General features: G+C 42.0%; 1 protein-coding gene across 1 annotated transcript; it reads left to right on the top strand.

The window, feature by feature from the left end:
* Positions 1-217: 217 nt before the first annotated feature.
* On the top strand, positions 218-27511 carry MTTP (microsomal triglyceride transfer protein). Its single transcript, XM_049814930.1, has 18 exons — positions 218-375; positions 5196-5383; positions 5957-6100; positions 8081-8188; positions 8918-9034; positions 10247-10386; positions 11249-11399; positions 14804-14961; positions 15826-15994; positions 16580-16687; positions 17682-17894; positions 18951-19162; positions 19802-19899; positions 20001-20122; positions 20899-21126; positions 25558-25682; positions 26009-26179; positions 27097-27511. The coding sequence occupies exons 1-18, from the start codon at positions 315-317 to the stop codon at positions 27263-27265; spliced, it is 2682 nt and encodes an 893-aa protein (XP_049670887.1). The 5' UTR covers positions 218-314; the 3' UTR covers positions 27266-27511.

Genomic DNA, 27511 nt, shown 5'->3' with positions numbered 1-27511 from the left:
CCTGCCAGGACTGGAGGTGGTCTCCCCCACTCAGAAATGTGGCTGTCTGGGCTCAGTATTAAAAAATGAAAGCCGAGGTGATCAATAAATGGGGCAGAAACCACAAGTTGCCTTAGTTCTTAATAATTAACTGGAAGTCCTTTGATGAACTTAGTACCTGAGTGTGGAATTTGGAATCTGACCTTTACTACATCTAGATAAACAGTGTGGCCAACCCGGCAGCTCTCTCTGCAAGCACCCCTCCACTCTCAGCAGCTCACTTCTTGGAGGCTCTCACACTTCATGCTGCAGTCAGGAGCTCCAGGGAGTACAGCATGATTCTTCTTACCGTGCTGTTCCTTTGCATCATTTCCACCTACTCAGCCTCTGTTAAAGGTAGGTCTGTACTGGGCTTGGTTCAGATTTTGACTCAGCAAAGGCATAACCAGTACGTGTATGCAGATCTGTTTTGCATCAAAAATTATCTTCTTTACTCGTCTGTCTTTGAGTAATACAAAATGCATTTAGTAATTACAAAGGTTTAAGTGCTTGTGGCATTCATGTCAGCAGAGGGGATGGAGGAGACAATTTTTTCAGGTGCACAGGGCCAGTGGTGTGAGCCAGGAGACTGGGGATCTTGACCTTGCTTAGTCAGGACATGCCATGGGAGCACCGACTTGAAAGGGACTATTCACACACTCCGAAGTTAAACACACAAAAGTGCTCTGGTGGAGCAGAGCCAGGAAGAGCTCGGGGCTCTCCAGGTTTCAGCTTCTGAGCAGTTGACTCAGCTACCACTGAAGTCAGTAACAAGCATCCCATTAATTTCATGGGGAGCTTGCTCTGCCATAAGTCATGAAAACCTGAATAGTCTGCACAAGCCCTGGGAGCAGGGTTTTACTTCGGTGTCCTGACAAAGGTCAAGGGTATGAAATCTGGAGACTGCCTGCTTCAGCAGCACCAGTCTACAAAGCAAGGAAAGGTGTCTTTAGTAGTGGCTCTTTGTGTACAACCTGACATTAAATTCAGAGGAGCAGCAACCTTAAAACATGAGCTGACACCTAGTTTTTAGTTAACGAGGATGTCCTCATTGTGATGAGGAGCGGGGGGGGGGCACGCCATCCTAGGTTAAAAAGGCTGTAGAAGGTGCTCTCATGGGTGCCTCCTCCTGCTCCCTGCAGGGGATCCAGAACACTCTATCTGTGTAAGCACAGAGCAGCAACGTTCCTCCGTCCCCCCTTACAACAGGAGTTATAAGAAAGAGAAGTTTGCAGGCAGTTCCTCTACCCATGAGTGTATTTCACGAGACTGCAAAGTAATGTTTATGACTAGATACCAACATGCCATGTTTCTGGTGGGTGTTCTTCCCAGCTTCTCAAGATAAATTAAGCAAAGCTCCTTCTTGATGTGAAGTAATATTTGCTTGTCATGTTACATCCTCAGGATACTGAGCAAGCTTTTTCTCATTAATTAGTCCTCCCTTCAGCTCTGTCAGGTCTCATCTCTCTCTTGTGCAGAGAGATTGAGAGCTAAATTACTGACCCAAAGGCCACTTAGTGCCTCAGTGACAGAGCTGGGATTAGGATGAGTCTTTTACCTTTCCACCAGGCTGTGCTGCCTTTTGGAAGTATTGAAGGAATATTCTTTTCTTTTAAGTCAGCTAGATCAGCATTCATGAAAATTTCCTGCTGCAGTTCAACTTGAAAAATGTTTTCAATGAAGCGGATGGGTTTTGCTTTTTAAAGCTATCCGGTATCAGAAGCAGTGGCAAATATAATTTATGAAGGTAGAGCCAGCAAGTAGAGACGCACATGCTGTGCATGCCATATGTATTAATAAAAGGCACAGGACTTGACAGCTGTCTCTACTCATGCAGTGTAACCTTCTGTATTATACAGTATCATGATTTAATTATAGACTTGGCATGTTACCCTTAATGACAGACACTTAACATTACTAGTCAAACTATGTGTTATGCACTCCACCTTGAAAGCAGGCACTTCTGACCCGAAGAGAGCACGGCTGATTGCAGTCTTTATGTCCATCTCTCCTCCCTTCTCAGTCAGTGGGACATTTGCCATCAGCTGAAATGGCAATGCCTGTATGGGCAGCAGGGATCCCAGTGCTGTGCTGAATACAAAAGAAAGAGCTTCTAAAGGCAGGGTTTTTTTTAAAGAAAATTTTCCATTACAAAGGTGTAGGAATATTCCTTTTTAAATAGTACTGGTGTTTTCTTCATGCAAGGTGGCATGAAAATTTAGTTAGGCTGTTTTGAGTACTGGTTCTGGACAGCAATACTGTGTGTCTCCCCCTCAGCCACCAATATCCCCCTTGCCTCTCAAACTGTCCATGCTATCCAATTGTCTCTCTTGGCTTCCCCACTTCCACTGGGGTTAAGTGCTAAGTCCTTGGGACTGCCTTCAATACTGCCTCATCCCTGCTGCTTCTCTTATCATGACTGACCGCTGGCTCACCCTTTTCCATCAGCGACACCAGTCTTGCAACTAAAGGTGTCTTCTGCCCTGGCTCCTGCAGTGTTTTCCACGTATGAAATGGTGAAAGCGTTCAGAACCTCATATTATTCTAGCTCCCAGAAACACTTTGCAATTATTCGTCTCTTCCATGACACTTGGAATAAGCTGCTGCATCATTTGCTCGTCTGTTTCCTTCAGGAGGGAACAGCTCTTTTGTATGTGGAGACAAGCAAGTGCTAAAAGGGAGGAAGAGGCAAAGGACTCTTGCAAAAGAGAAAACAAATCTATGGGTTGAGCTGTGGGAAAAGGAAGAGGATAGGTGAGAGGTGCTTTTAACTGAAAAGAGAGAGGGAGCAAACCCACAAACATCCACCTTAACTAATGAGACACATGTCTCTCAGCACCCAGATCATTTTTCTTGGACATGCTTTTCCCCCACCTTTTATCTTTAGCTGGGAGTGTGTCACCCTCTGTGTTTAGAAAGCACCTAGTGGGTGGCATTCGTAAAATCTCAGCCAACACTAAATCATTAGCACTGCCATTTCTGCTGCAAATGAAGGACATTTTGAACCAGGAAGCAACCAGCTCCGAGGTACTGGAAGGAACCAGGGGTGCCCCTGAAAGGCGCAACCATCTCTGGGCAGGCACTAAACACCCTCTGCTCTCAAGGGTAATGTAGCTTCAACGCTGACAGGAATGAGGGGAAGTGGGGAAGCGGCTAGGCAATTCACGGTAAACCTGAAGGAAGGGTTTTGAAGCAGACACACAAGACGTGCAAAACCAGAAGAGCCCCATCGTGCCGACATTAATGCTTCAGCCTTCTTGCAAGGAAATCGATAGTTACAGCTTTGAGCTCCCACATGCAAACAGGTTGCTCCCTCTGGGATTACCAAAGTTGCTGCACCACACCTCCAGGTGGCATAAAGCTTAAGTCAGTTTAGTTCTGTGTAGCTTTGCCAATTTACACAATTTGCAGACCAGACTTGGTGGGCTCGCCGTTTTCCTCAGGGAGAGGTTCTTTGAAGCTGACCGTAATCTACTGCTATGACGTCTGAGTGAACAGGGGAAGGAAGCGAGCAAAACCTTAAAAAAGGGGGGGTTTGACTCTTTGAGCATTGCATAATATATCCGTCCAGCCATGATGGAACTACACTGTACACCTACCTAATGGGGATCTAAAATCTGAAAGTGAAATAGGAAAAGACTTCGGTTTTCCTTTTTACCAATGCAGTGATTTGAAATTGATTTAGCAGAGCCAAATAAAACACTGAGGGACATGACATAAATTGAGAGAGCCTGTTGGTTCTCTGCAAGAGACTTTGAACACACTGATTACACTAGAGCATGCTTAAGAATTTGTCTGAGATACTTTGATAGATTTTTCTTCTCCCCCCCCCCCCCCCCCCGCACTTGTCATAAGACTGAGATGCATCTCCCTGAGGACAGCACATTGCTTTTCTTAGATTAACTCTGTTGTGAAGTTGTTGTTTCTGCTCTGTGCCTCCTGAACTCCATGAAGAAATTCCCAATGGATTCAGGGGTGCAGTGTTTGGGTCCGAGAGGCTAGTGCCATGCTGCTTACAGATAACACCTAAGGTCACTGTATTTGTATTTGCTTTGCAGATGTAAGAGCCCTTTGTGTACATCCAGCTTCTCCTCTGTTCGCTTCCCTCTACTAACTGACTTCATCACTTTTTCTTGTGTGGAAGAGACCTTTGTAGCCATCCACATCAGAGGAGGGAAGCCTTGAAAGCAGTGAAGAGGGATGTTACGTATACCATTTGTGACAAAATATTTAAAGGGTACTCAAGAAGAAGCTGATTTTCCTTAGCGACAGATTTTAGGGGCACAGTGTTAATTCCTGTGCCTGAGGCTGGGTAGAGAGTTGTGACACTGGTGCCACATGTTCCCCACAGGGCTGTGCATGGGAGAAAAGAGAGGATAGGAAAGGGTGTGGTAGTTAGCACCACATATAAAAAGTATAAAGGAAAAATAAGTGTCATTTGTATTCTACAGATTTCATTTACACTAAAATGAGTGCAACTGAATCCCTAGGGAACAGTCTGTTTGAGTTATTGTTAATGCGGATGGAAATGGGACCATAAATTGGGCATGCAAGTTGCATTTATGCTAGAATTTGGCTTTTATATCCCTTAAAATACATCAGTTAACAGCAGAGGCACAGCTAAAGGGACAATTATTTGGTTTAAAGAACAAGGACTTAATCATTCAATCAAAAAAATATTTTCCCAATGTCTTCATTACATTCATGTCACCTCTGGGCAAGGCTCTCAATGGAAAGATTCCCAATAAACATGCAAGAGATGCAGAGAACAATTTCTGTTGGCTCCAACAAATTACGTCAGTGCATTTCAAACTGCTAAGTACACAAATTGCGTGATCAATGACAGTATTTTGAGTTGCAAAAGATTTTGGATTAATTTCTAATGTGAACATACCCAAAGTAAAGAGTTCGACTCTCATTTATTTAAGTGTAGAGCTAGAACAAGGGATTTTGTGAACATTCTTATCTTAAATATATGAAATTAGTGTCAACTTAGTCTCAGAAGAACGCCAGCTGCTCCAGTGGGATGGCCTCTGTAATCCAGGGTAGCAGGATCAGTCCCATAAACTTTTGTTGGCAATTAAATGTTTAATTTTTCTAAAGGCGGTTTTTAGTGAAAATGACAGATTATGTAAGTTAGTCAATTCTAAAACACTTTGGTTTTGCTTTCCCAACAGGGCACACTACTGGACCAAGCTTAAATAATGACAAGCTGTATAAATTTGCTTACTCAGCTGAAGTGTATGTTGATCAGGTGAAAGCATCACTGCAGAAAAGTGCAGGATATCGGATTTCTTCTGGTGTGGACGTCAACCTCTTATGGAGAAATCCTGACAATGATGATGACCAGTTGATCAAAATTACGGTAATTAATGCCATCAGACAACTTATGACACGCCCAATCCTTTCTGCATTTATCTAACTGCTAATCTAACCTTGAAGAACTCATTTTCAGAAGATGAGCTAAATCTTTTATTCTTCTCTAGTCCTATCAACTAAAGCCAGCTTCTTCGATAAGCTGATTCCTATATAATAAGACTTCACAAGGATATATCTAACATCATGAGCCAGAACTTCAGAATATCTCCGATATTATTAAATTGCTTCATATAGCTTCAACAGCTTCAAACAACTGGTGTACAAGCACCTACCTGGCAGTAGGTTGTCTGAAGTCCTTGGTTCTAGCTGCAAATCATGACGTTTGCTAAATACAAACTGGGTATTTAGCTTTACAGTGAGTTTTTCTGCCACTTATTTCCCTAGTGGTGAGTGCCAGTTTCTTTTGAAAACATAGACATAGTAATCATGGAAGATTAATGATCAGAGCCAGAAATGAAGAAATAAAAAAGATGTATTATGTGATTTAGTCTCTCCAGCCTACCCCAGGCCAATGCTAGGCTGCTCTCTACACGGAATTTCTCTGCTTTTACTTTGCTAGGTAAGAGATGTTCAAGTTGAAAATGTGAATGAACGTCCAGCTGCTAAAAACATCTTCAAAGGAAAAAGCACAGAGAAGATCATCGGGAAAGAATATCTGGAAGCTTTACAGAGGCCCATAGTTCTTGAGCTAGTCCGTGGAAAAGTAAGACTCTCTCTTTTAAAATTCGGTCCCTGAGGAAACCTGAGACAAATCTTTTCTCAGAGGCTTGGAGAATTTACCAATTCACTGTCCTCTCGGTGTCCTTAATATGCCATCATGTCCTATCTTTCCATATGAAATATAATAGTTTAGCGCAGACTGTAATTTACCTGTACAAGGGGCCCTTGCATCCCAAGCTTCTTGCGCGTTGAGAACACCACGCAGCATGGAGGTGAACAGCAGATTAGCCACAAACAAATGGCTACACACGTAGATATACGCACAATTGCTGTGTAAGATCTGTGCTGTTGACTTCAGTGAGGCCAGGATTTTATCCAAGGTCTGAAGGCAGAAAAGGAGATACATTTTGTCGTGAGGGAGGTTATACAGAGTCTGTGAGGAGCAGTGTTAATCACTTCAGACCCTTCTCAAAGATCTTGGCATGACTGCTTTTCCCACCTCTCTGGCTTGCTTATTCACTTCAGCGTCACCCGCAGTTTCAGCAGTCCCACGTTAATGAGCTTGATGCTGAAAGAGCTACAGCCTTTCCTGTTGTTCCTCTACCGGGAACCTGTCTCCAAAAATCGGAAGAGAAGGGACAGGGAGCAGGTGCGTCTCAGTGCGTGCCTGCACTTCATAGCCTGCCCCGAGAGAGCACCAGGGCACTGTCGCGCCGCGGGAGCGCGCGTCCCCAAAGGCGGCTCTCAGGAGGGGATTCAACTAAATCCATCTCCCCCTCTTTTTCCCTGCCAGAGCTGCTCGCTTGTCCCCTTGCACACAGCCTACTGCTCTGCCCAGGGAGCCCCAAGGCTTGAGCCGTGGCCGCTCCTGCCTCCTCTCCGCCCTCCTCCACCCTCTCATCGCTCGTCGCACGAGGCCAACAGCCCCGCTCTCCCCGCTGCAGCCCCGGCGGCGCTCGGCAGGTGGGACGTGGGCGGTGAGAAAGGAGGAAGGTTGAAGGTCACGCTCCCTTTTCTCTTCTGCAGAGCGGCGTGAGGGCTGTGACACCCTACCCCAGCAGGATCTTTACCTCCTGCTGTAAATAGGCACTGAGCACATACCCTGGCCGCCAGCTCAGCCTACCGAATTGCAGCTGCTATCGAGCCCGCTCGGTAACTTTCAGACTCAGCCTTGTCATCGGTTTTACACAACATAAAAAGAAACAGGCCAGCACTGGCTGCCGGCTGTACGCATCCCTAAATGAGAACAGAGGTGTCGGAAGAACACAGTCAAAATACATCTGCTCCTAATACATTAAGCAGTTCACACACTAAGACTGAGATGTAGTACTAAAAACTCGGGCTTTTTCTCAGGTTATAGGGTCTGTACGCTCCTGTTATGATTTCTCTGTGGTGTAATACTTTCATCCCTGGTACAGTGATTTCACTTTCCAGGGTTGCTCCAAGATAACACGCTGATTGTACGGTTCCTGAAAAAAAAAGTGCACTTTTAAAGCACCTTGAATGCAAAGTGGAGGTGCAAAGTCTTGTTACCAGAGGAGAGGCTCAAGCACAACAGTTGACCCATGAAGTGCAAAGGTTGTGATGTGTTTGACACGTCATTTAAGTAATTTTAACTGTGATTTACCTATGATTCATTCTGGGGTTTTGTAACCTGTGATTAAAGTGCAACAGATATTATGCCCCTGTGGGGAGGGATTATCTGAGGATTATGCAGAAAAAATGAGTCACTTCTGAAATTATGTAAAATTTCTCATTTCCCTTCTAAAGTCTCTCTAATTAACAGGAGGAAAGATGCTCACTGCACTGAAACTGTACTTAGGTATATCTAAAGCCCGAAACGTGTTTGTACTGTTATCGACAGGCCCTGCAGCCCCTGGAGTTTGCTTAAATAAGGGCCAAAGGTCCAAATTCAGCTTCCCATTCAGAAAAAAGTAAAGGGAGTTTTCATAGAGAGGATTCTCACTATACTTTTCTCATTTAACCAGATTTGTTATACGCTTGTTTTGTTTTTTTCCTACAGGTCAAAACCTTCTACTCGTATCAAAATGAACCTGGTTTTACTCAAAATATTAAGAGAGGTCTGGCTAGCCTTTTCCAGCTACAGCTGCACTCTGGTGCTGCCCGTGAGGTATGGTGGTATATCCAGCAAGATAATCATCATCAGAGAAACAGCCGAAAGGCAGACCTGTGTCTCCTGCTGACTTCAGAAGGAATGAACTGTGACAGAAATCACACCTTTGATTGCATTTGAGGTTGCGGATGTAAAGACAGACTTCTGAATATTTGGTGACACAAATCAAGTTGCTGCAATTAACATAAAGAATTGCTGAAATCCATTTGATTTTAAATGCTTTTATCAGTTTAGTGGAATTTGGTAATAAACCAACTTAAACCAGGTCACTGTAAAACAGATTACACCGATGTTTAAAGTCGGTTGATTCCTGAGCTCAATTCAATGGATTAAGCTATTTTAAATCAGAGTATCCACACAAAGTTAGTAATGGTTTAGCTGCATCCGTTTAACCTGTGTTACATTGCTAAATTTCTACATTTGTCCACATGAGCAAAGCTGGAATTTAACTCGAATTCGTGACTACAGTGCCAGCTGCCAGGTGTCTTCTAAATTTTTTGTTTAAACAAACATTGTTACTTTCCTTCATAGCTATCTAATGAAAAGTACCCTTGCCTATCCAAAGCAGGTAGTTAGAAACACTCAAAACTGGTAAATAAACCCAAGCAGTGCAGCATCTCAGGTACAGGATTCCAACAGTGGAGAAAATGTTTCATCTTTGGAAGGTGTTCTGGGGTCCGAAAGATAAATTCAATAAATTGTCCTAATCTAACTCTTTTTTCCAAGGTGGACATATCTGGGAAATGCAATACTACTTACCATGTGCGGCAAGATCAAGTGACTAAAATAAAAGCCCTGGACTCCTGTGAAATAGAAAAAGAAGGATTTACCAGCCACAACCAGGTATGATTTCTTTAACAAAATAAAATCTGCTCTGCCTGTTTAAAATATATTCTTAGTAGCTATTATTCATTTTCTCAAGTCCTTTCTGCATTACAGAAAGCAAATTCTACATGTACATTTTGTAGTATTACTAGTACAAATTTCATATGGGGGGGATTCCCGTGGGGGGAACAGAGAACAGATTCTCCTCTTATGCAAACCACCTTGGCTCAGCTGACATTGAGTACAGCACACCAATTCATATAATTTTTTGATCTCATCCGTAACATATTTTAGTTTCTATGCAGATTTACAGCATTTTTGTCCTGGCTGTACTGAAGTTTCAATCGATGTGAGGCTTCTTTTTTCTTTGGAGCAAAACAGTAGATACAGCCACAGTCATAGTGACAATAGTAACCTTTTTCCCAGCTGCTAAGTTATAGCATTTAGCATAGACAATAAATTCCAGGCAAGACGCTGACTCCTGAATGGAGCCCAGTCAGGCTTGCCTGGAAGGTCAAAGGCTTCCCTAATGCACAGGTGTGATGTAGGAAATGTGCCATAGAGGTAACTGAAACCCTACTATGGCATTAATGGTCCTCCACTACTAGTAAACGCCTTTTTAAGCAGTTACTACTGAGTGCAAGCTGGACACATGCTGAAGGCAGTGGGATTCTCCACATCTGAAACTGACCTTTCGCAGCTCAGAGATGTACAAAGGTAGCACACGCTCTGTTAATAAACCCCCTTAACACTATGACTGAATTCTGGATCTTCACTCTTGCCACAAAGACTTCGACTTGTTTACAAACAGATCAAGCAAGGTGGCTGGCTTTGCTTCCCGGGTGTGAAACATGATGATCTTATTTACAAGACATTTCCCTGGAAAAGCTTCTCATCTTATTTAAAGTGTATTTTAACTAAATGTAGTACTGGGCATTTTCTCTGTTGCAGCCCGCTCCATAACTGCCACCCCTCCTTCCCTTTTATTTTCCCCTGGTACGTACTGAATTTGAAACACATGGTGCAGAAGTGAGTGGCTTCTGGTTGCAGAAGGCATTCTTGAGAACCTGATTTATAAGGTTAGCTTGAGATATTGTCAATCCACATGCACCTTCCTCATTTGGCTCTATTTCATTACGAGTTTTGCCCTGATTTGGAACTGTGAGCTTTTTTCCTATTCTGTTGTTTATTGATCAGCCTTTTTCTGGTTTATTTTTAAATTATTTTCAGATTTTAGATGTCAGTACAAAAGCCACATCTGCCACAATTTATGTGTTGGAAGACAGTTTCATTAAATCCATTAAGGCAGAAGAAAATTATGTTTTGCTTCTGAATTCCCGACGAAAAACAGGTGCCAAAATAGTTTCAAAGTAAGTTGGGCAGTTTGACTGTTGTTGATGGTAGCAGGACTAGTGGTTCAAGCCAGCTTTTATATGTATGTCTTATAGCATCAAGATCTAAAGCTGTAAACTCTCCAGGTGAGGATTTAGGTCTCTTTTGTATCCATATGGTACCTAGTCCAACTTTGATTAAGGGCTCTACCATAGTGCAAATAATAAAGAATGGCATTCAAAAAAAATTAAATCAAACCAGCTGGAATTGGCCAAAACATTTTAAGCAACACATTACTTCTGTGGGTGTTCTGTTTCTGTGTCCTCTCATTTCTTAAGAAATATTTCCAATGGATCTCCATTTCTAGTATGTGAAAGTTCAGAAGTATAGAAAACAAAATCTGCTGCATAGAAAGGAAACAACAGTGAAACCTAGATCTGTGTTAGACTCCAGACTCCAAAACACTGAAAGTTTGGAGAAACTCATACAAGACAAATGATTCAGGCATCTCCTTAGTATTATGATATTAAAAAAAAAATGTACATTCAAAATCTCACTTTCCATATCTTCTTATGAACAAATATATGAAAAATTTCAGAATGTAGATGGTTACTGAAGACTGTTTACCAGGTCCTATAAATCCATACTTTCGGAAGTCTATTATTAAGGTATTTTATGCCACATACCTCTAGCAGTAATTCTGCTGGTATCAGACACTTCTGTTACCTTAAAAAAGCCATAAACTTGCCATGTTCTGAACATTTTAAAATAAGACTTCAATGACTCTGTGTTCTATATTTTTGGTCTGTGGAGGGGTATTTTTTTTCCTCTTGCTGTGATTTCTGCATTTCTGCTCTAACGTCTGAGCTCTAACTGTGTCTTCACTGTATGGGTACACAGGCAGAGACTGGAATTGAAGTCAGTACAAGCTGGCCCTGGACTGATTGCTGGGAAGCAAGTTGCCAGTGTTATCAAGACCTTGGACTCCAGTTACGTTGCTGTGTCACTAGTAGCAGACCCAGTCAAATCCGAATGCAAGAAGTGTCCTTCAGTAAGTTAACACAGGCTTGTTGGATGTCAGGTGTGTTAGCTGAGCAGAAGAACTGTGAAAGAAGCTTCCATCCAAGCAGCCCACTTGGAGGGGTCTAACATAGCAATATAAAATACGCCCCAGAGTGGGGATCACGGTAGTGATGTAATGGTCCTCTACCACACATGGGTGTTTTAAGACCTACCTCTAAAAGTACCAACCTTTTTGGTCTCTTTCAGAGATTGAGTGCAGTATTTCTCAAGACCAGTAGAAAATACAACACCCTTTTGTTTTATTTCATCTTTGCCAACGTTGAGTTGGCAGAAGCGTATTTCCTCTGGGTAATGGAGTGGGAAATTACTTTTAAGATGGTTGGCCAGTGTTTATAAACAATTCTGTCATGAAGGTGCTGAACTGCTCCTAGAAATTGCAGGTAGTTAGCCGTTCCTTCGGCAGGCTAACCATTTGTTGGTAATACATCTAGCCTCTTCTTTCTGCCTGACCCTGAAGGGAAGCCTTTTATTTAAAAGACTTTATAGCTATTTTATAAGTGTAAAATGGGGCTTTAGTATTCTTGGCAAGTCTAGTACTGTTCTCATTTTTGCCCTGGAAATAAAAAATTACCTAGTTTTTTTATATTTAAGACATCTAAAGACTACTAAGATCCTGGTACCCTACATGCATCATCCTTTGTTTTACTGATGCTATTCATCATAAACTAATATAAATTTCTACGGTGATTGTTAGCAAACAGTTTTAATGCTATTACCATTGTGGAATGAATTTAGCAGTGAATAGGAACATTCTTTTCAAGATTATTATTCTCTGTCAGTTTTTGATAAGCAAGGTAAGGCTTCTATTCAGCACACATAATTTTAATCCTCCAGAGATACTTCTTATGAGCACAAATACCTTAGTATATTGGAACCTGTGCTAGTTATTTGGAAGTAGCATTGCACTGTAATAATTTATCTTGCCTAATGCTTGTTGAGCTGCAGAGAAGATAAAGAAATATGTTGCGGGAAATGAAACAGAAATGATGCTGCATGCGTGTTGGAGCAGTTCTGAGCAGGGAACGTCAAGGGATCCCAAACAGAGCAGGGACAGGTGCTTTTTCCCTGACTCTGCAAATTGGGGTTTGTGCTGACCAGTTTGTCACTTGGAACCGAGTTTATCATAATAGTTATAATTTCCAGACCAAGAGAACAAACATAGGGTATAATTCCAGAGCACTGCCTGGGGACTGAGCTATGTCATGATAAACCTAATGGCACGATGAGAATGAAGTCCTGCTTTCCCACTGTATTTTACAGTAACTGCTATGAAAAGATGGGGTCTATAAACAGAACACTGTATCCAAAGCAGCAACATAACATTTGGTACTTATATATCATAGTATACATTAATGCCATGCTGACATGGTATGCCCGACAGTTTTATGTTTTCAAAATCCTTTTAAAATCATAACAGGTCTTATATCTATCTTTATGAATTTGGTAAAATAACCATGACTATCCCCACTTCACAGATGGCAGCACTAGCTTCTGTGAGGTTATGGCCAACATTTACATTTAAATTTAGGCCTAGATTTCTATGTTTAGACATCATAAAGCATGCTTTTTTCAGAAGAGCTCGTGGTTCTTACTTTTTTTTATGCTCATGGTTCCTACAGGAACGGATGCTTGCCCCTTCTGAAATTGAGGTGGGTTTGGTCTGTCTTGTGCAGCCAACCTTTGTAGGTTGGTAAAACAGCTGTCAGGCACTGACATTCAAAACCAACTCCTGCTCAGTTTAGGACCTCTTGGTTTGGCTTGAGTTTTCCTAGAGTGCCCACAAGACCTCTGGTCTGATCTCTCTGTCAGAGAGGCAGAGATTCATGTCTGAGCTTGGCTGAGTTGCCATGTGGAAGTCCATGCATCTGTGCCTGAATCCTTGGGGTATTCAATCCAAACTGCCTGACATTCACATCAGGAGAACGAGGCCCCTCGCAGAAGTCAATTGTGAGTGCTGTTTTTGAAAGTCCTGGTCACTGCAGGAGAAAGCAGCTGCTCCTTGTAGCAGTTGTGTGGTTAAAGCACCTCCCCAAAGAGGAAGACTTGGTCTCCGCTCTTTTTTGCTTGAGATGGCTCCATCTCACATCTCCCGTCTTGCTTGTCTCTAAGGTATAGGCTGAGCTGACTAAGAGCAGCCCACGCAGCTGGGCTCTGCGCAGGAGAAAATACAGACTTAATGAGGTTAGAGATTTTTGCCAGGCTATGGTGCAACTTCAATACGGGGAATAGAAGGTGCCCCATATGTTTATCCAATTTCAGCTTATAATAGCCACACTGACCTTGGTGCTAAGCACTAATCACCAGTTGAGGTTAATAGACCCATCTGTGCCTCAGAACACGAGCTCCTCCCAGCTGGTCATTAATCCTCAGGAAATATCCTATGTCTCAATCATTGTTGCCTAATTATTGTTTGTTACAGTTGATGGAAGTTGCACTCTGTACTGCTGAATGATACTTCTATTTGCCGGCAGGTTTGAGTGTTATCGCCTAATACAAAACCCATGAAGAGGGGAAGTGTTTTAGTAAAGGTCAAATGGGTGCTAGTGTTATTTCCCACTTGGGAAAACTGCAGTAAACACTGCTGCAAAGAACAGCTGAGTTTTCACCAAGGAATGTTCTCGATAATTTGAGATAACAGAGGCAAAGGCAAGTGAGAGAGGAAAGGTCAAAATACCTGCACCAGTTTCTTATGGGATTTTATCTGGAAGGACAGATATAGGTGCTGTGGTACCACGTTAGCTCATTCAGGTAAAAAATGTGGTGGATCGAATAAATACAGCAACAACATATGAAGAAGCCAATACCTATTCTAATACCATCTTACCTGACATTTTGTACAATAACCACAAATCCCTCCCCATTTATGCAGGTTTATGAATGAGGAATTAATTATGGGACATTTACTCCTGTTCCACACTAACCACTTACAAAAATACCATCTTCTAAGAAAATATGATTAACTTGTGAATTGGGGATCTCTCACTTAAAAAAAAAAACTGACTTAGGAGAAAATGGAAACAGAAGGCAAACACTGTATTCACCAGAAAGCACGGCAAATTTGCAAGAGAAGAGAATTCACCTTATTCCAGTTACAGTATAAATAAACATGTTTTGTTCCAAAATAGATTGTATTTAAGGCAATGTACATTATCAGAAAATACTAAAGTGTTGGAAGAGAGCTAAGGAAAGGTTTCAAAGATATTTGTGCTGGGGTATCATCAATTAAATAATACTTAGCTAAAGGATCAGCAATCTATTGGATTTCAGCTAATTTGAGCAATAGCTGGCCCACATATCTGCATTTAGTAAGTCTGATTTTGAGAACTGAAACCACAATCTGAGATATTTGACATAACATGAATTATTCTGCAGCTTTCTGAACACTGGCAGAGCATCAGAGAACATATGTATCCTGAAAAACTTTCCAAAGCTGAAGCAGCGAGAAGCTTTTTGTCCTTCATTCAGAACATCAGAAAAGCTACAAAAGAGGAGATACTGCAGATTATTAGAAGTGAAAATAAAGAACTTCTGTAAGTCATCATGAAAAAGCTTTCAAAAGGTTTAAGTTACTTAAAACTGCAGACTGGCAAATTGCTTGCAAACAGATTCAGTTCTACTGGTGATGCCCTAGCAATGCAAAACCAGTATTCAGTACTGCCTGCAGGAAAAGGACTTTTTTTTAAAAGCTTGTTTGTTCTTGTAGTATAATATATTTGCAGCACACTGTTCAGCTACCAGGATTGTATCTACAATGCAAGGCAAAAATACTTTGTAGCTTACCCAAAGCTTCTCATCCCGACTGCTTGTTCTGAAAAACTCCATAACTTGTTCTTGACTTCCCCATTTGTTTCCTTCGAAAGGAAATACAGCAAAGAAGGAGATGTTTCATGCCTGGATATTGTCCTATTATTAGAGTTTGGGTGTGAACAGCAGGCACACTTAAACTTGGGAGTTGGAAAGCATTTCCGAGTCCCACCATGCAGCCAGGATCTTTCAAACAAATTATAACAGTTGTTAACAATAGAGATAAACCTGAGAGTAACTCAGGTAGCGTAGCTGCCATTGTGTTTTTAGAAATAAACCACTTTTTTCCATTTACAACCTTGTCCTGTAAACTTTGAGACGCTTTGGATAGTTCTGGTTTTTAAGACTTTTTTGGTCCCATATTTGCATAAATTCAAATATTATTATCCATGGATATGAATAATTTCTGGAGTTCATCTACCATTTTGAGGCCAAAGAATTCAGAGACACAGTTTTTTCCAATAAGAGTAAAAATTCTGTCTCTTACCTGCAATGAAGGTACATGAGCTTCTTTCCTTCTATAAGCAGCAAAGTCTTTTCAGTATTTTCTAGATCATTACAATGATATGTTCATTTCCACTTCTTCATAGTCCTCAGGTAGTGGATGCCGTAACCTCTGCTCAGACCCCAGCATCACTGGAGGCCATACTGGAGTTTCTTGACTTTAAGGATGCAAGCACTTCTACCCTGCAGGAGAGATTCCTGTATGCCTGTGGATTTGCTTCTCACCCCAGTGAAATGTTCCTGAAATCTTTAACTGTAAGTCAAAGGACAAAACAAATACAATGGAGTAAATACTCTTGAGCATTGTTCCTGTCAAAGGGGAAGGGAAGAAGAAATGCCTGTTGCTGTTTCCAATTTTCCTTTCTTTATCCCTTCCAGGGTGTCCTTTAAGTGTGCCAGTATCATAGAGCCTGGAAACAACAAAAATTCATAGGTCCAGACTGAAAGTCTATTTACTTTGTAAAATGTTATCAATATCTACTACTTGGAAAAGTAACATAATACTGAGTGTTAGCAAAACAACTTGAGGGTTCTTTGATTGTTGCTTTATCAAAGTCCTGTAACCATTTAATACTTTTTTTCTTTTTTTTTTAAACATAGCTTCAGAATGAATCTACTATTTGAGACACTGAATGTAACTCAAGGGGAAAATGGCAGTCAGTTATTATATGTAATGACAGAGCAGTGCTCTGCTTAGCCTGAGCCCAGGCCGTTGTGGTCATCACTGCCTTCGCATTGCACTAATGTTCACGTGAAATGAGGGAGGGTATTCAGCCCACTACAGACTGTGGTTCATCATATTTACACAGAGAGACTAACAGCATTGCTTTTGCGTAACAGGCTAAGTTCAAGGGTGATATCGCAAATGAAGAAATCAGAGAAACTCTTGTCATTGTCATGGGAGCGCTGATCAGAAAGCTGTGTGAGAAAGAAGACTGCAAGCTTCCAGTGAGTATCTGCTGTTCACTTCTGGCCAAATTCTGGTCTGCAACACATGTGAATGATCCCTGCTGATGTTACTGGGAGAGCATGAGAGACAGGGGGAAAAATAAGCCCATAAACTCCTACGTTTAATAGATAGAGGACTTTTTTTTTTCCTTTTATTATTTTTTTTTTTTTTTTAATAATGATACCTACTTTGTCAGCTTTAGGCTTTAATCTGGTCTCTTCCCATTTCTGTGGATTTGTCCCAGTTTGCCCTTGTTTGACAGAACTTTTTCTCACTGCCTAATCTGTCAGCAGAAGCAGTACTTGTGGTCCCTTGTCGAAAAGCTTTTTATGTCCTCAGAGAAACACTGGCAAACTCAGGATCTATTTAATATTTGCAATCACCTTAGGTTATTTCAGCTCTGTGAAGAAAATTCCTTTGTTCAAGTACTCAACTCTGCCCCAAACATGCATAGAACAACCCAGGAGGAAGGCTATCACCTTGACTATGGACTGAGTAGATGCTGGTGACAGAGGATGAGGATGATCAGACAAGGCACTGCTGCCTGCTGGATCTCTGCTGTTCGGGATTGCAGCACACTGCTGAGAAGACACAGAGCACCCGAACAGCCCTTAGGAATCCCTTTTTCCTTCCCCTGTTAATTGCCAAGCACTGTTATAACATTAAGTTATGAAGCACTAAAGAACAGTTCCCTTGCCTTTTTTTGTGGGAACATGTTGGCCCACAAGTAAGACCTGTGAAGTCCCTGAATCAGGGCAGGGGCAGCCAGCAAATGATCAAGCTATGGACCAGGTGTCCCTGTGGCTATAGCCACTTTGGTTATGCTTGAAGGAAGCCATCGACATACAGTTTACAAATGACACCTTTGCTAACCCTGTGCAATGATGCTTTGAAATGATAACAAGCTAGAACCCAGCCCTACCCCTCCTACTTCTGCAAGGGAAAAAGGTAGATTTATGATCACCATTTAAACATTCTGTTGATTTTCTTTAGGCTGTCGTGGAAGCCAAAAGGCTGATTCTAAGTCGACTCGAGAAGGCTAAGAAAGATGACAATGTGAGGATGTACCTGCTGGCACTGAAGAATGCACTCCTTCCTGAAGCAATTCCACTGCTTCTGAAGTACGCCGAGTCAGAAGAAGGGCCCATCAGCAATCTTGCTGCCACTGCCTTGCAGAGATATGATCCTTCTTTTCTCACCAAAGAGGTAAGAAAATATACGTCCAAGAAAAGACGTGCAAGAGACTGTATTAAAAATAAAGATTAACAGAGTTCATCTGTCAGTCCCACTCTTTTTAAAGATGCCCCACATACGGTTTTTTTACCTCCGGGAAATTATGATATACACTTCGGTTCCAGCCAGAAAACTGTACATTCCTGCTTGCCAAATCCCAGCTCCCAGTCTGCCAATGCTAGTCAGCCTTTGGTTCCAGAGTCACACACAGCCATTGAACGTGGCAGACAGGCTGCAGGGAAAACTGGGCTCCCTTCTCAAGAGCACTGCTTTGTCTGTGACGTACAGGAGACACTAGGAACACTTGGGCACCTGCTAACCCCTGTTCTTTCTTGTGCTTTCACACAGCCAGGGAGAATGCATGAAGTAAGAGGAGGGTAAAAGAGCTGCATCTTACCTTGCAGCCTCCAAGAATAAGAGACGACATACAAAATAGCAGAAGCCCTGCTTCTGCTGCATCCCATTTCATACCTACGGCTGACAGCGGTGACTGAGGCTGTCAGGGTGCTGCTCTGCAGTGAACACGCTGGAGGCCGTTCTGTCAGTGGGGCTACACGTCTCTCCACGGACTTACCTGTAACAAAGATGGGTCACAACCTGCTCAGGGACATGAGGCCACCACAGGCACTCTCTAGAAAATTAAAATCGCAAGATTCTTGATTTTTTTGAAGTACATATTCTTTTAGTAGTCAAGCAAATCTCTCTCTTGATCTTACAACTACCACCACAGTATTTTGATCTTAGTGCTCCTACTTATTTACAGCCCCGCTGTGAAAATCAGTGTGGAAGGCTGTATTTGGACTGTGGCTGAGAGAACATAACAGATGCCCCACTTGCCCGTGTGGTCGCTGAGCTATACATGTCTTGTACATTCCAAAAGGACCATGAAAAACAGGGTGCTGAAAATACATCCTTATGTATTAGCCTTAGCTATGGAGCTAGCTTAAGCTGATATTATAAATGAGATTCCAACCTGTACTTTGCCCAGTCATCTGTGAGCACTGACTGAATAATCTGTTTCCTGACCAGGTGAAGGAAACAATGAACAGGATATACCACCAGAATCGTAAAGTCCACGAAAAGACGGTGCGAACCACTGCAGCTGCTATCATCTTAAACAGTAACCCATCCTACATGGAAGTGAAAAACATCCTGCTCTCCATTGGTGAACTGCCTCTGGAAATGAACAAGTACATGCTCTCCATGATCCAAGATATACTTCACTTTGAAATGCCTTCAAGGTACATTAAGTTCAGCATAAATAAATACAACTCATCCTTACTTCTTTGCAGAAACCCAAAGAACACACAGGTTCTCATGAATTACTACTGTCAAATTTAAGGAGAGTATAAAAGGACACCTAATTTTTGTGTCACTTTTGTGTCACTGATATTTCAGAATAAATCTCTGCATTTCAATGACAGTCATTTAATAGCTATTCACATTTTCAGAGGTACAAATAAGAATTAGGCATCTAACTTGCATTACTGTAAGAAATGACATCTGTTGGTCTTAATTCTCTTGGTGAGGCACTTGCTTTTATATTTTAAGAGCCAGTGAACCAGAAAAATTGCAAACATCGCAGCACTAGAATGAAAATAATCAAAATATCTCTTCTTCTCAACAACATTAATTTTCAAGCAAGAGCTTTGCTTGCCTCTCTACCTATGGCTGCAGGAAGTAGCTGAAATTGGAAAAGAGACTCTGGGTTAGGGCAGATTTTTAGTGGGAAAATGTGAGGGTTTTGAAGACCCTCTTTCCTACAGAGAAATTCACCCTCTCTCAAATTTGATATTTCTACAGAACAGTAATACATTTGGTACTGTAACATTTTTGTGTCTCTGTGGTTTTGTTTGTTTGTTTGTTTTGAAATACTACAGCAAAACAGTTCGGCAAGTTCTGAAGGACATGCGTGCTCATAACTATGATCGCTTCTCCAAGATGGGCTCTTCCTCTGCCTACTCTGGCTATATTACACGTATGTAACCATGAAACTGCCTTTTAACCCTGTTTGTATTCCCGAACATTTGATTAATCCACTAGTTTAGTCACAGGTACCTTCTTTCTTTTTTAATTAAGGTGGTCCTGATGTATCATCCACATACAGCCTTGACATCCTCTATTCAGGCTCTGGCATTTTAAGGAGAAGTAACATGAACATTCATATTTTCAACAGAAATGCTGAACTTCATGCCAGCCAGGTAACTGCCACACTGTACATAAAAACGAAGCCAGTAGGTTGTCCTCTTCTTACAGCTTCTAAATCGATTTAGCTGAAGTCTGTGAGGTTTGCTGCACTGGGCAGAGAACAAGCCAGTAACAGGGGGAAAAGAAACTCACAACAGCCAATGAGGCACTTGTTTGCCCTAACCAAAAAGACAGGTGTTTTGCTCTGTATCATATATCAAGTTCTGGTTTTGGTTAAAGCCTACACTGTTTATCTGATATAATCAGTAAAAGCTTTGCGAGTTTGTAAAACCAAGTCCCGTGTTTCGGGTTTAACACAGAATGGAAATACAAGGAGTAGATCAAATGTACGAATCAAAGAGATTTAAATGAGATGCCTCAGTTTTGGACTTTTCTTAACATTGGCAAGTACCTTCAATATTATAATCCTCCTGAATTTCTGCAGGACAAAAATTGTGCAGTGGAACACCTTTGGGCTTTCCTCCCAACTATCTTTGGAAAATAGCTGTGTGAATAAAGGCAAATGTGTTTCAAAGAAACGTAGGCTCGGGGCTGTGATCTGCATGTGGGCAAATTCTGCCTGCATCTAAAGGGAAAATACATGCCATGAGATTATTTTATCTTCCATTTTTGTAGCTGCTCTACCTAGCTCCCTTAACCCCATACTTTTTCATCTACAACTACATAAATTAGAGTTAGGCTCTTAGACATTAAGAAAATGTGTAGAGTTGTTAACAGCCTAGGCCAGGCAGAGTTTTTTCATTGATTCTGTGTCACTGTTGCTTCTTAGGTGGTGATTGAAGCTCAAGGTCTGGAGTCCATAATAGCTGCAACTCCTGATGAAGGCGAGGAAAACCTGGACTCCTTTGCTGGCATGTCAGCCATTCTGTTCGATGTCCAACTCAGGCCAGTTACATTTTTCCAGGGGTACGGTGATTTAATGTCTAAAATGCTCTCAGCAACTGGAGATCCCATTAATGTGGTGAAAGGACTTATCCTCCTGACAGATTACTCACAGGTACTAATAGCACACTGTTTGCTTCTTTTTCTGTCTCTTAAGCACAGATGCTCCCTCCCCCACACCGTTATGTCGGACCTTTTTTTCTTTCTATTCAATGCTGATAAACCTGATCAATGTTACACAGGCTTCTCTTACTATGGGAGCAATAGAAAAGTAGTAGGTATTAAAAAACAGAATGAAATTACTTGAAAAGCAATCGAGAACAAAGGTGAGAACACATATCATTCTAGAAAGCAAAGTAACACTGAATAATAGCAAATCCAACTGAGTTTCCTGTAGAAAACTCATATTGCTATCAGCTACGGCCTCCCCTCCCACAGTTTCTTGTAATACAGTATTGTCCCATGTGACCACCTAAGTTTTCCTCTTCAGAAGTTGTCCAGAGACCTTACATCCAATTAGGCAATAACTGGCAGGTTCTGAATGAATGAATCACTGGTACTCAAACTTTCCCAGAGAACTAGCCTTCAAAGAACAATGCTAAGATGTCCAAATTTCAAATGCTTATTGCTAGGCAAAAATGAGGAATTAAAATGAGGATTACACAGTTTTTATGCAACTGTAACCCCAAATGCTCTGTTAATTTTATGCTCAAATTAGACTCATGTACAAATATAACCAGCTACATAATGTATTACTGGAGAACTGAAAATCTAGACATCTCTCTGAAAGTGCAGGGCCAGCATTTGCCTTGATATTTTTGTTCTTCCCAAGCAGGGATCTCCTTAGAACCTGTGGATTTAACAGCAGCACTCAGCACATGAAACATCTGGAGGCTCAAACTTTACTTTTTACTTGTCCCCTTTAATTCTTGGGAAAAGAAAATGCCAAAAGCAGATGATGAGAAAATCCACTCTGATCAAAAATTACACAGAACCCCTCCCCTGCACATGACAGCTGTCCCCATCCTGAACCCAGCTCAGCCCCTTTATAATGGTATTATAAGTCTAGAGGGCTTCCCATGTAGTGCACAAATTGGCTAACTAAAGCTCATTCCAGCAATGCTTTACAGTTCACACGCAGATTATGGGCAAAAACTTTACCATGACCTATTTAACAAACAGACTGCAGAGGTGAGAAAGATAATCATGTCCAGTCCTGAGCATACGAGCATGGTGTTTACAGAACTAAAATATTTCCAACTGCTGTGCATGCACCAAGCTCCATACATACCCTGGCTGAATCAGCTGGCCAGGCACCCTGAGAGCTCTGCCAGCCAGCAGATTCTCCACTCCTCGACTTTGGAGAACCTCACAAAAGTCTGGGGCACAGCAGGGCTGGGACTGCATGCCCTTTTTAACACCATCAGGGTATCACATTTTCGGTCAGTCACTGACTCTGGAAGCCTGAGCAGCAGTGTGATGAGATAGGATCCCTCTCTGCTTTCTCTCTTGGGTTGCCACTAGCACAGTTGCTGTCTAAGCTCTTTGGGACTCCAGCAGTGGGCACAAGCAAAAGCGTGTGTTCACAACCAAAAAGGCACTTGTTCTTACCTCTACACCCCACAAAGGCAAAAATTGTTTAAAGCACTGTTGAACGCAGGCTGAGCTGTGTTTTAAACACAACACACCTTTCTAAGAATGGTTTTACAGCTACGTTCCACGTCAACAGCAACATCAATATGGTTTGGGCACTTCCACGTAACCCAGTTAAGCTTCATTAGAAATGCTTTCACCTGTCAAGTCCCTGAACTGTGATTACAACTGTACCAGAAAACACTTGTCAGAATGGAAGTGTGAATGGCATAACACTGGAACTGAGGAAAAACAGTGCATGAGAGCCGTAATTAATCTAGCTTCCTGATAGTTGAGTACTACCTCCACTTTCCCTGGCCAGCATGGACAGGCCTTGCCCAGAACATAAGCCCCTTTACAAATTCAGACTGTAGACAGCCAAGCCAAATGTGGATTTATCTTCCTTCAAAGAAGGAAACCAGGCATGGGAAACAGTGCCCGTTCTATGATACCAAAACTCAGTGTGCCGCAGCCGGTCACAGCGTGATTTCAGAACAGGCGGAAACCAAACGTAAGATACAGACAGGGCAGTTGAGATTGAACATCAAAAGGACGGCTTGGAAGCCAAGACTGGAACCTAAAAATGGGGCAACTGAATTGTCAGGAAAGAACGTATGTAATATTTGGGTTGCAATTTTTGGATTGGCGCAGCCTGATTTTGAGAAAAGTGATTTTTAAATATTAGAAAAGTTCTGCTCCCCTATTGCTGTTTATAAGAATCATTTTGCACAGAAAGACCAAAACTGAGTTGTACTCAAAGTGCTGTCAAATCTACCAAATAACTGCCCCCCCGGCAAATAGCTTCCTTTCATTAACTTTACAACTGCAGTAATCACAATAGGCACATTTTGGAGAGGTGATTTCCAAGTTAATAATATTGCTTCTAAAGCTTACACTCCCACCCACCATCTGTAGTATCTTTTCTTACATAACTCCACAAACTGAAATCAGAGTGTATTTTACAGCCATTGCCAGTTCTCAGAGCGTCGTCTGAGGGCTAAGAATAACCATTCAGGAGTTATAATTTCCTCTATAAAATAAACAGCTCTGATAAAACTTTTTTTGAGACTCCTAAGTCACCTACGTTAAAGTTCAGTAGTGTTAATATTTCTCCTAGGCAACACACCTGCCAGAAGCACAGAGAAATTAAATACTGTATTAATAGGTCAGAGAAACCATATGAAAGCCAGACCCCAGTGGAAGATAGCCAGTTCCCAAAGAAGTGCCTGTTTCAGCCGTCTCTGCATTGCATTACAGTAGCACTGTCAGTGCAACACATAAAGAAACTATTTTTTTATTGAAACATAGCACGCTTCAGCATTTTAAACAGTAACAAACTACCGATTCTGATCTTTCGGATCACATTTTCCACTGCAAATGACACACAAAGCTTAAAATAGGAAGGGAAAGGAAAATACTGCTCCTGAGGAGGCTGGGTCCCTGTGATTTACATCTACCATCAGCCTAGATCGGATTTGCACATGAGGCGAAGTACAGGACTGAGTTCTAAATAAGGAAATAGATGAGCTAGTAAAACACAAGTGCTCCTTAGCTTCTCTGCAGGTGTCAGTGACAAACCTGACTTAATTCTAGGTAGCCTTTAAATCCTTAAACTGTGCAGCCATTGCAAACCAAGCCTACTCTAATATTATTAGGTGTAATTTGACAATGCATCTAAAAATATCTGCCCCACTGGTTGTGTGTACATGTCTCTGCCAGAACGTATACTGTTACCTCCTTGCTCATTAACAGCTACCCACCAATTCGGTCCCAATTAAAAGCATAGTAAAATAAAGTAAAACAAGCTTTATCTCCACACCTAAACAGACCAACAAGGTAAGTATTCCTTGCCCCATTGCAGTCAGTAGAAAAACTCCCGTTGATTTCAGATTTCCAATTCCAGACCACAATTCCAACCCATGATTTTTACTTGGGGAAAATAAGAAATCAGAGCACAATATGACCGCATTTGCTGGGGGTGTGCTGGATTTATAAGCCACAGCCAGCCCGCTGCATTCTTACGTTAAATCTCACACCCACTTCAGCAGCAACTGACTGCCAAGTTGGTTCTGCCAAGGAGATTGTTTCAGAGATTGTTTGTTTACCCTAAAAGGTGATGTAACCATATACAGCCACCATAATTATACAAGTCCTCGATTACAGCAGGAAAACTTTAATGCTCTGAATAAAAACCTCCCCAAATGTTGCTCCTTGCTATAGGGATTAGGAAGCTAGACTGTCTCCGCTTGCTTCTTTCTTAAATCTTGAGACAAAACTAGCTGGAACCACTGGGCTACTGAATAGACAGGAAGAGAAGAGAGACTTTTAAGGTCCCTGGACATCAAAAAGCACGGGGGGGGGGGGGGGGGGAATGCGGTATTCACATGCCCTACAAATGGCTGCAGCATTACAGGTGCTGAGAATACTGCAGGCACAGAAACCCAGGAGGAGGGAGAAAACCAGCTGGGAGAGAGGAAGAAGTGTCCTGGACACAAGGGATATGATCAAAATAAACTTTTCCCAAATTAATGGTTCCTTTAAAACAGTGAATTAATCCACCAGTTCTTAGGGAAGCAGGACAACTATATAAAGTGAGTTGGATTGGCAAGCTGAGTGAACCTTAAAATCTTGGCTGTGTGTCAAAACTTAAAAGTAATGAGCTGCCATGACCCTGAGCTATATTATCACTTCCGAAACGGACTCCACGTGATGCGTTTCCAGTCCAGCCACAGAGGTTTCAAGAAGCCATGAGCACGCTTAATGTTTGATGGAAAATGCATTAAATGCAAATTCACAGCGGCAATTAAGGCGCCTTAGCTTATGGGCTTGGCCACCCAGTACAAGAGGGAGTAAGGAAACCACGGAGGTCTGCAGTCGGTAACGGGGATCTACCTGTGCTTTCTGACGGCTCTAGGAGATTCAGCTGCAGTCCGGGCCGAGGGCCAGCGCGGAGTTCCTGGGTGGCCTGGCCATCGACATCTCGGGAGGGATGGAGTTCAGCCTGTGGTACAGGGAATCCAAAACCAACGTCAAGAACCGGTGAGATACTCCCAGCACGCGCTATAGCTGTAGAGAGCTCAGGATCCTGAGCCCCGGTAGTCCCAATGAGAATTTAAATGTAAAAAGACCTTGCAGCTAAAATTAAACAACAGTTACGTGCATGGGAGAACATTTGTACTTCTCTTTTCCTTTCCACGTGGGTAATACCAGTTCCTACTGGTCTCATCTGAATTTATATACCGTTACCTGAAGAACAGGCTCCTTTGAGGGCAGTTTTTATGTATCGATAGTAGGACTGTTTGCAATTTAGTTTTCTTTTTCTTAATGTGTTTTGAATTAATTGTAATGCCTGAATTTATTTGCAGGGTAGCCATGTTTATAGCCGGTAACACTGAGGTGGATTCCTTCTTTGTAAAAACTGGTATGGAAACCACTTTGGAAGCAGAAACAACATTAGACTTCATCTCCACGGTGCAGTTTTCACAGTACCCATTTTTAGTCTGTATGCAGATGGACAGAGTCGAGTCTCCGTTCAGGTAAGAACTAAGAGCACACAATTTCTGAGGCATCCTTCCAGCCAGCTGCTGAATCTGGAACTTTTGGTGTTCGCAGCCACGAGAGATGAACAACAAAGGCCAAATTTCAGCCTAACACCATCAGGTGCCATGTAGGCTGTTACACACACCAGCCTCTCTGCTAACCCATTCTTCCATGTCCCTCACCCCTAAGCTTCAGAAAGGACCTTTTTGAAGATCACGACTTGCTCTGAATGTGCACTTCAGTCCAATTTTCTAATTTGGTTTTGCAAGTAAACTAACTCAAGTGGAAGGACACTGGTCCCCTTGCATACAGCCAGTTCTGATGGTGACCTGAAAGTCTGCCAGCAGTAGTTCTGTATTACACTGTTGAGAGAGGAACTGCATAGCCATTAACTAGCTGAAGCGGAAAGTTTTCTTCATCATCTGCTATTTACTAGTGTCAACAAAAGTACCTGGTGTGTTAAGCTCTTGAAACCGTTGAGTTCTATCATATTTTATTAAGGCACCAACTTTCCTGAAAGCTAAACAACTGCACAATAAGGTAAAAAAAAAGACGCTTTCCAGTAGCCAAAGAGTAGTAATTGCATTGCCATGTGAGAAGCTGGGCTTACTACTCCCTCCTAATCCCTAAGGGTGATAACATTCGCAAAGCCTGTGCCAGATTTCCATTTGGGCTTTTCTGATCCAAAAGATGCTAAGCCTGAAAGAAGTTAAAGGACTTGAGGATCTCCAGGAAATCCTAAAAAAAGCAGTATGTGTTATTCTGCAGATACTAAACCATCTTCTGATTATATCTACACATTGTGGAAGTGTAATCTCATCTGTATGTAAAGTGTTTCTCTCTAGCCTCACCTACAGGGTACAGCTTTTGTATAAATTTGCTAATGCCAGACCACCGTGCTGTGTCTTTACAGGCGTTACGTGACGAAGTACGAAAGTCTACCATGTGGCAGACGGTACGTTGCAAGGAGAGGGAAAGCAGAACTGTTGGCAGGTAATGAATACCCTCTCCATCAAGAGAATTCCAACATGTGCAGGAAGGTTTTCGGCGCGGTGTCTGATTCCTCCAGCAGCTGGTTTTGAAACGAGCACCTGAGCTTTTGCTTTCCTGAATCCATGGCTCCCTCAATGACTTAGGCTTGTACGTACCGAACTAACTCGGAGCTTGATCTTGCACTACTGCAGTTAATGGGAAATTTGCCATTGATTTCAACAGGCCAGGATCAAACTCGCAGTGCGTGCACAGTGTTTACATATTAACCTATATTTAAGACTTTTGTAAAAAAAAAGCTAAGGCAAATAAAGACCAATTTGGTAGTATTCCATGCA

Source organism: Accipiter gentilis, chromosome 12 (assembly GCF_929443795.1).
Source record: "Accipiter gentilis chromosome 12, bAccGen1.1, whole genome shotgun sequence".
Classification (NCBI taxonomy): Eukaryota; Metazoa; Chordata; class Aves; order Accipitriformes; family Accipitridae; genus Astur; species Astur gentilis.
Note: the sequence above shows the minus strand (reverse complement) of the source record. Positions and strands in the feature narration are given on the sequence as shown.

Excerpts from the sequence above, each read along its gene's own strand:
- MTTP (XM_049814930.1), top strand. The coding sequence starts at position 315 with ATGATTCTTCTTACCGTGCTGTTCCTTTGCATCATTTCCACCTACTCA. Across the intron at positions 5,384-5,956 it reads ACCAGTTGATCAAAATTACG|GTAAGAGATGTTCAAGTTGA; the intron begins GTAATTAATGCC and ends TTACTTTGCTAG. Across the intron at positions 25,683-26,008 it reads AAAACCAACGTCAAGAACCG|GGTAGCCATGTTTATAGCCG; the intron begins GTGAGATACTCC and ends ATTTATTTGCAG.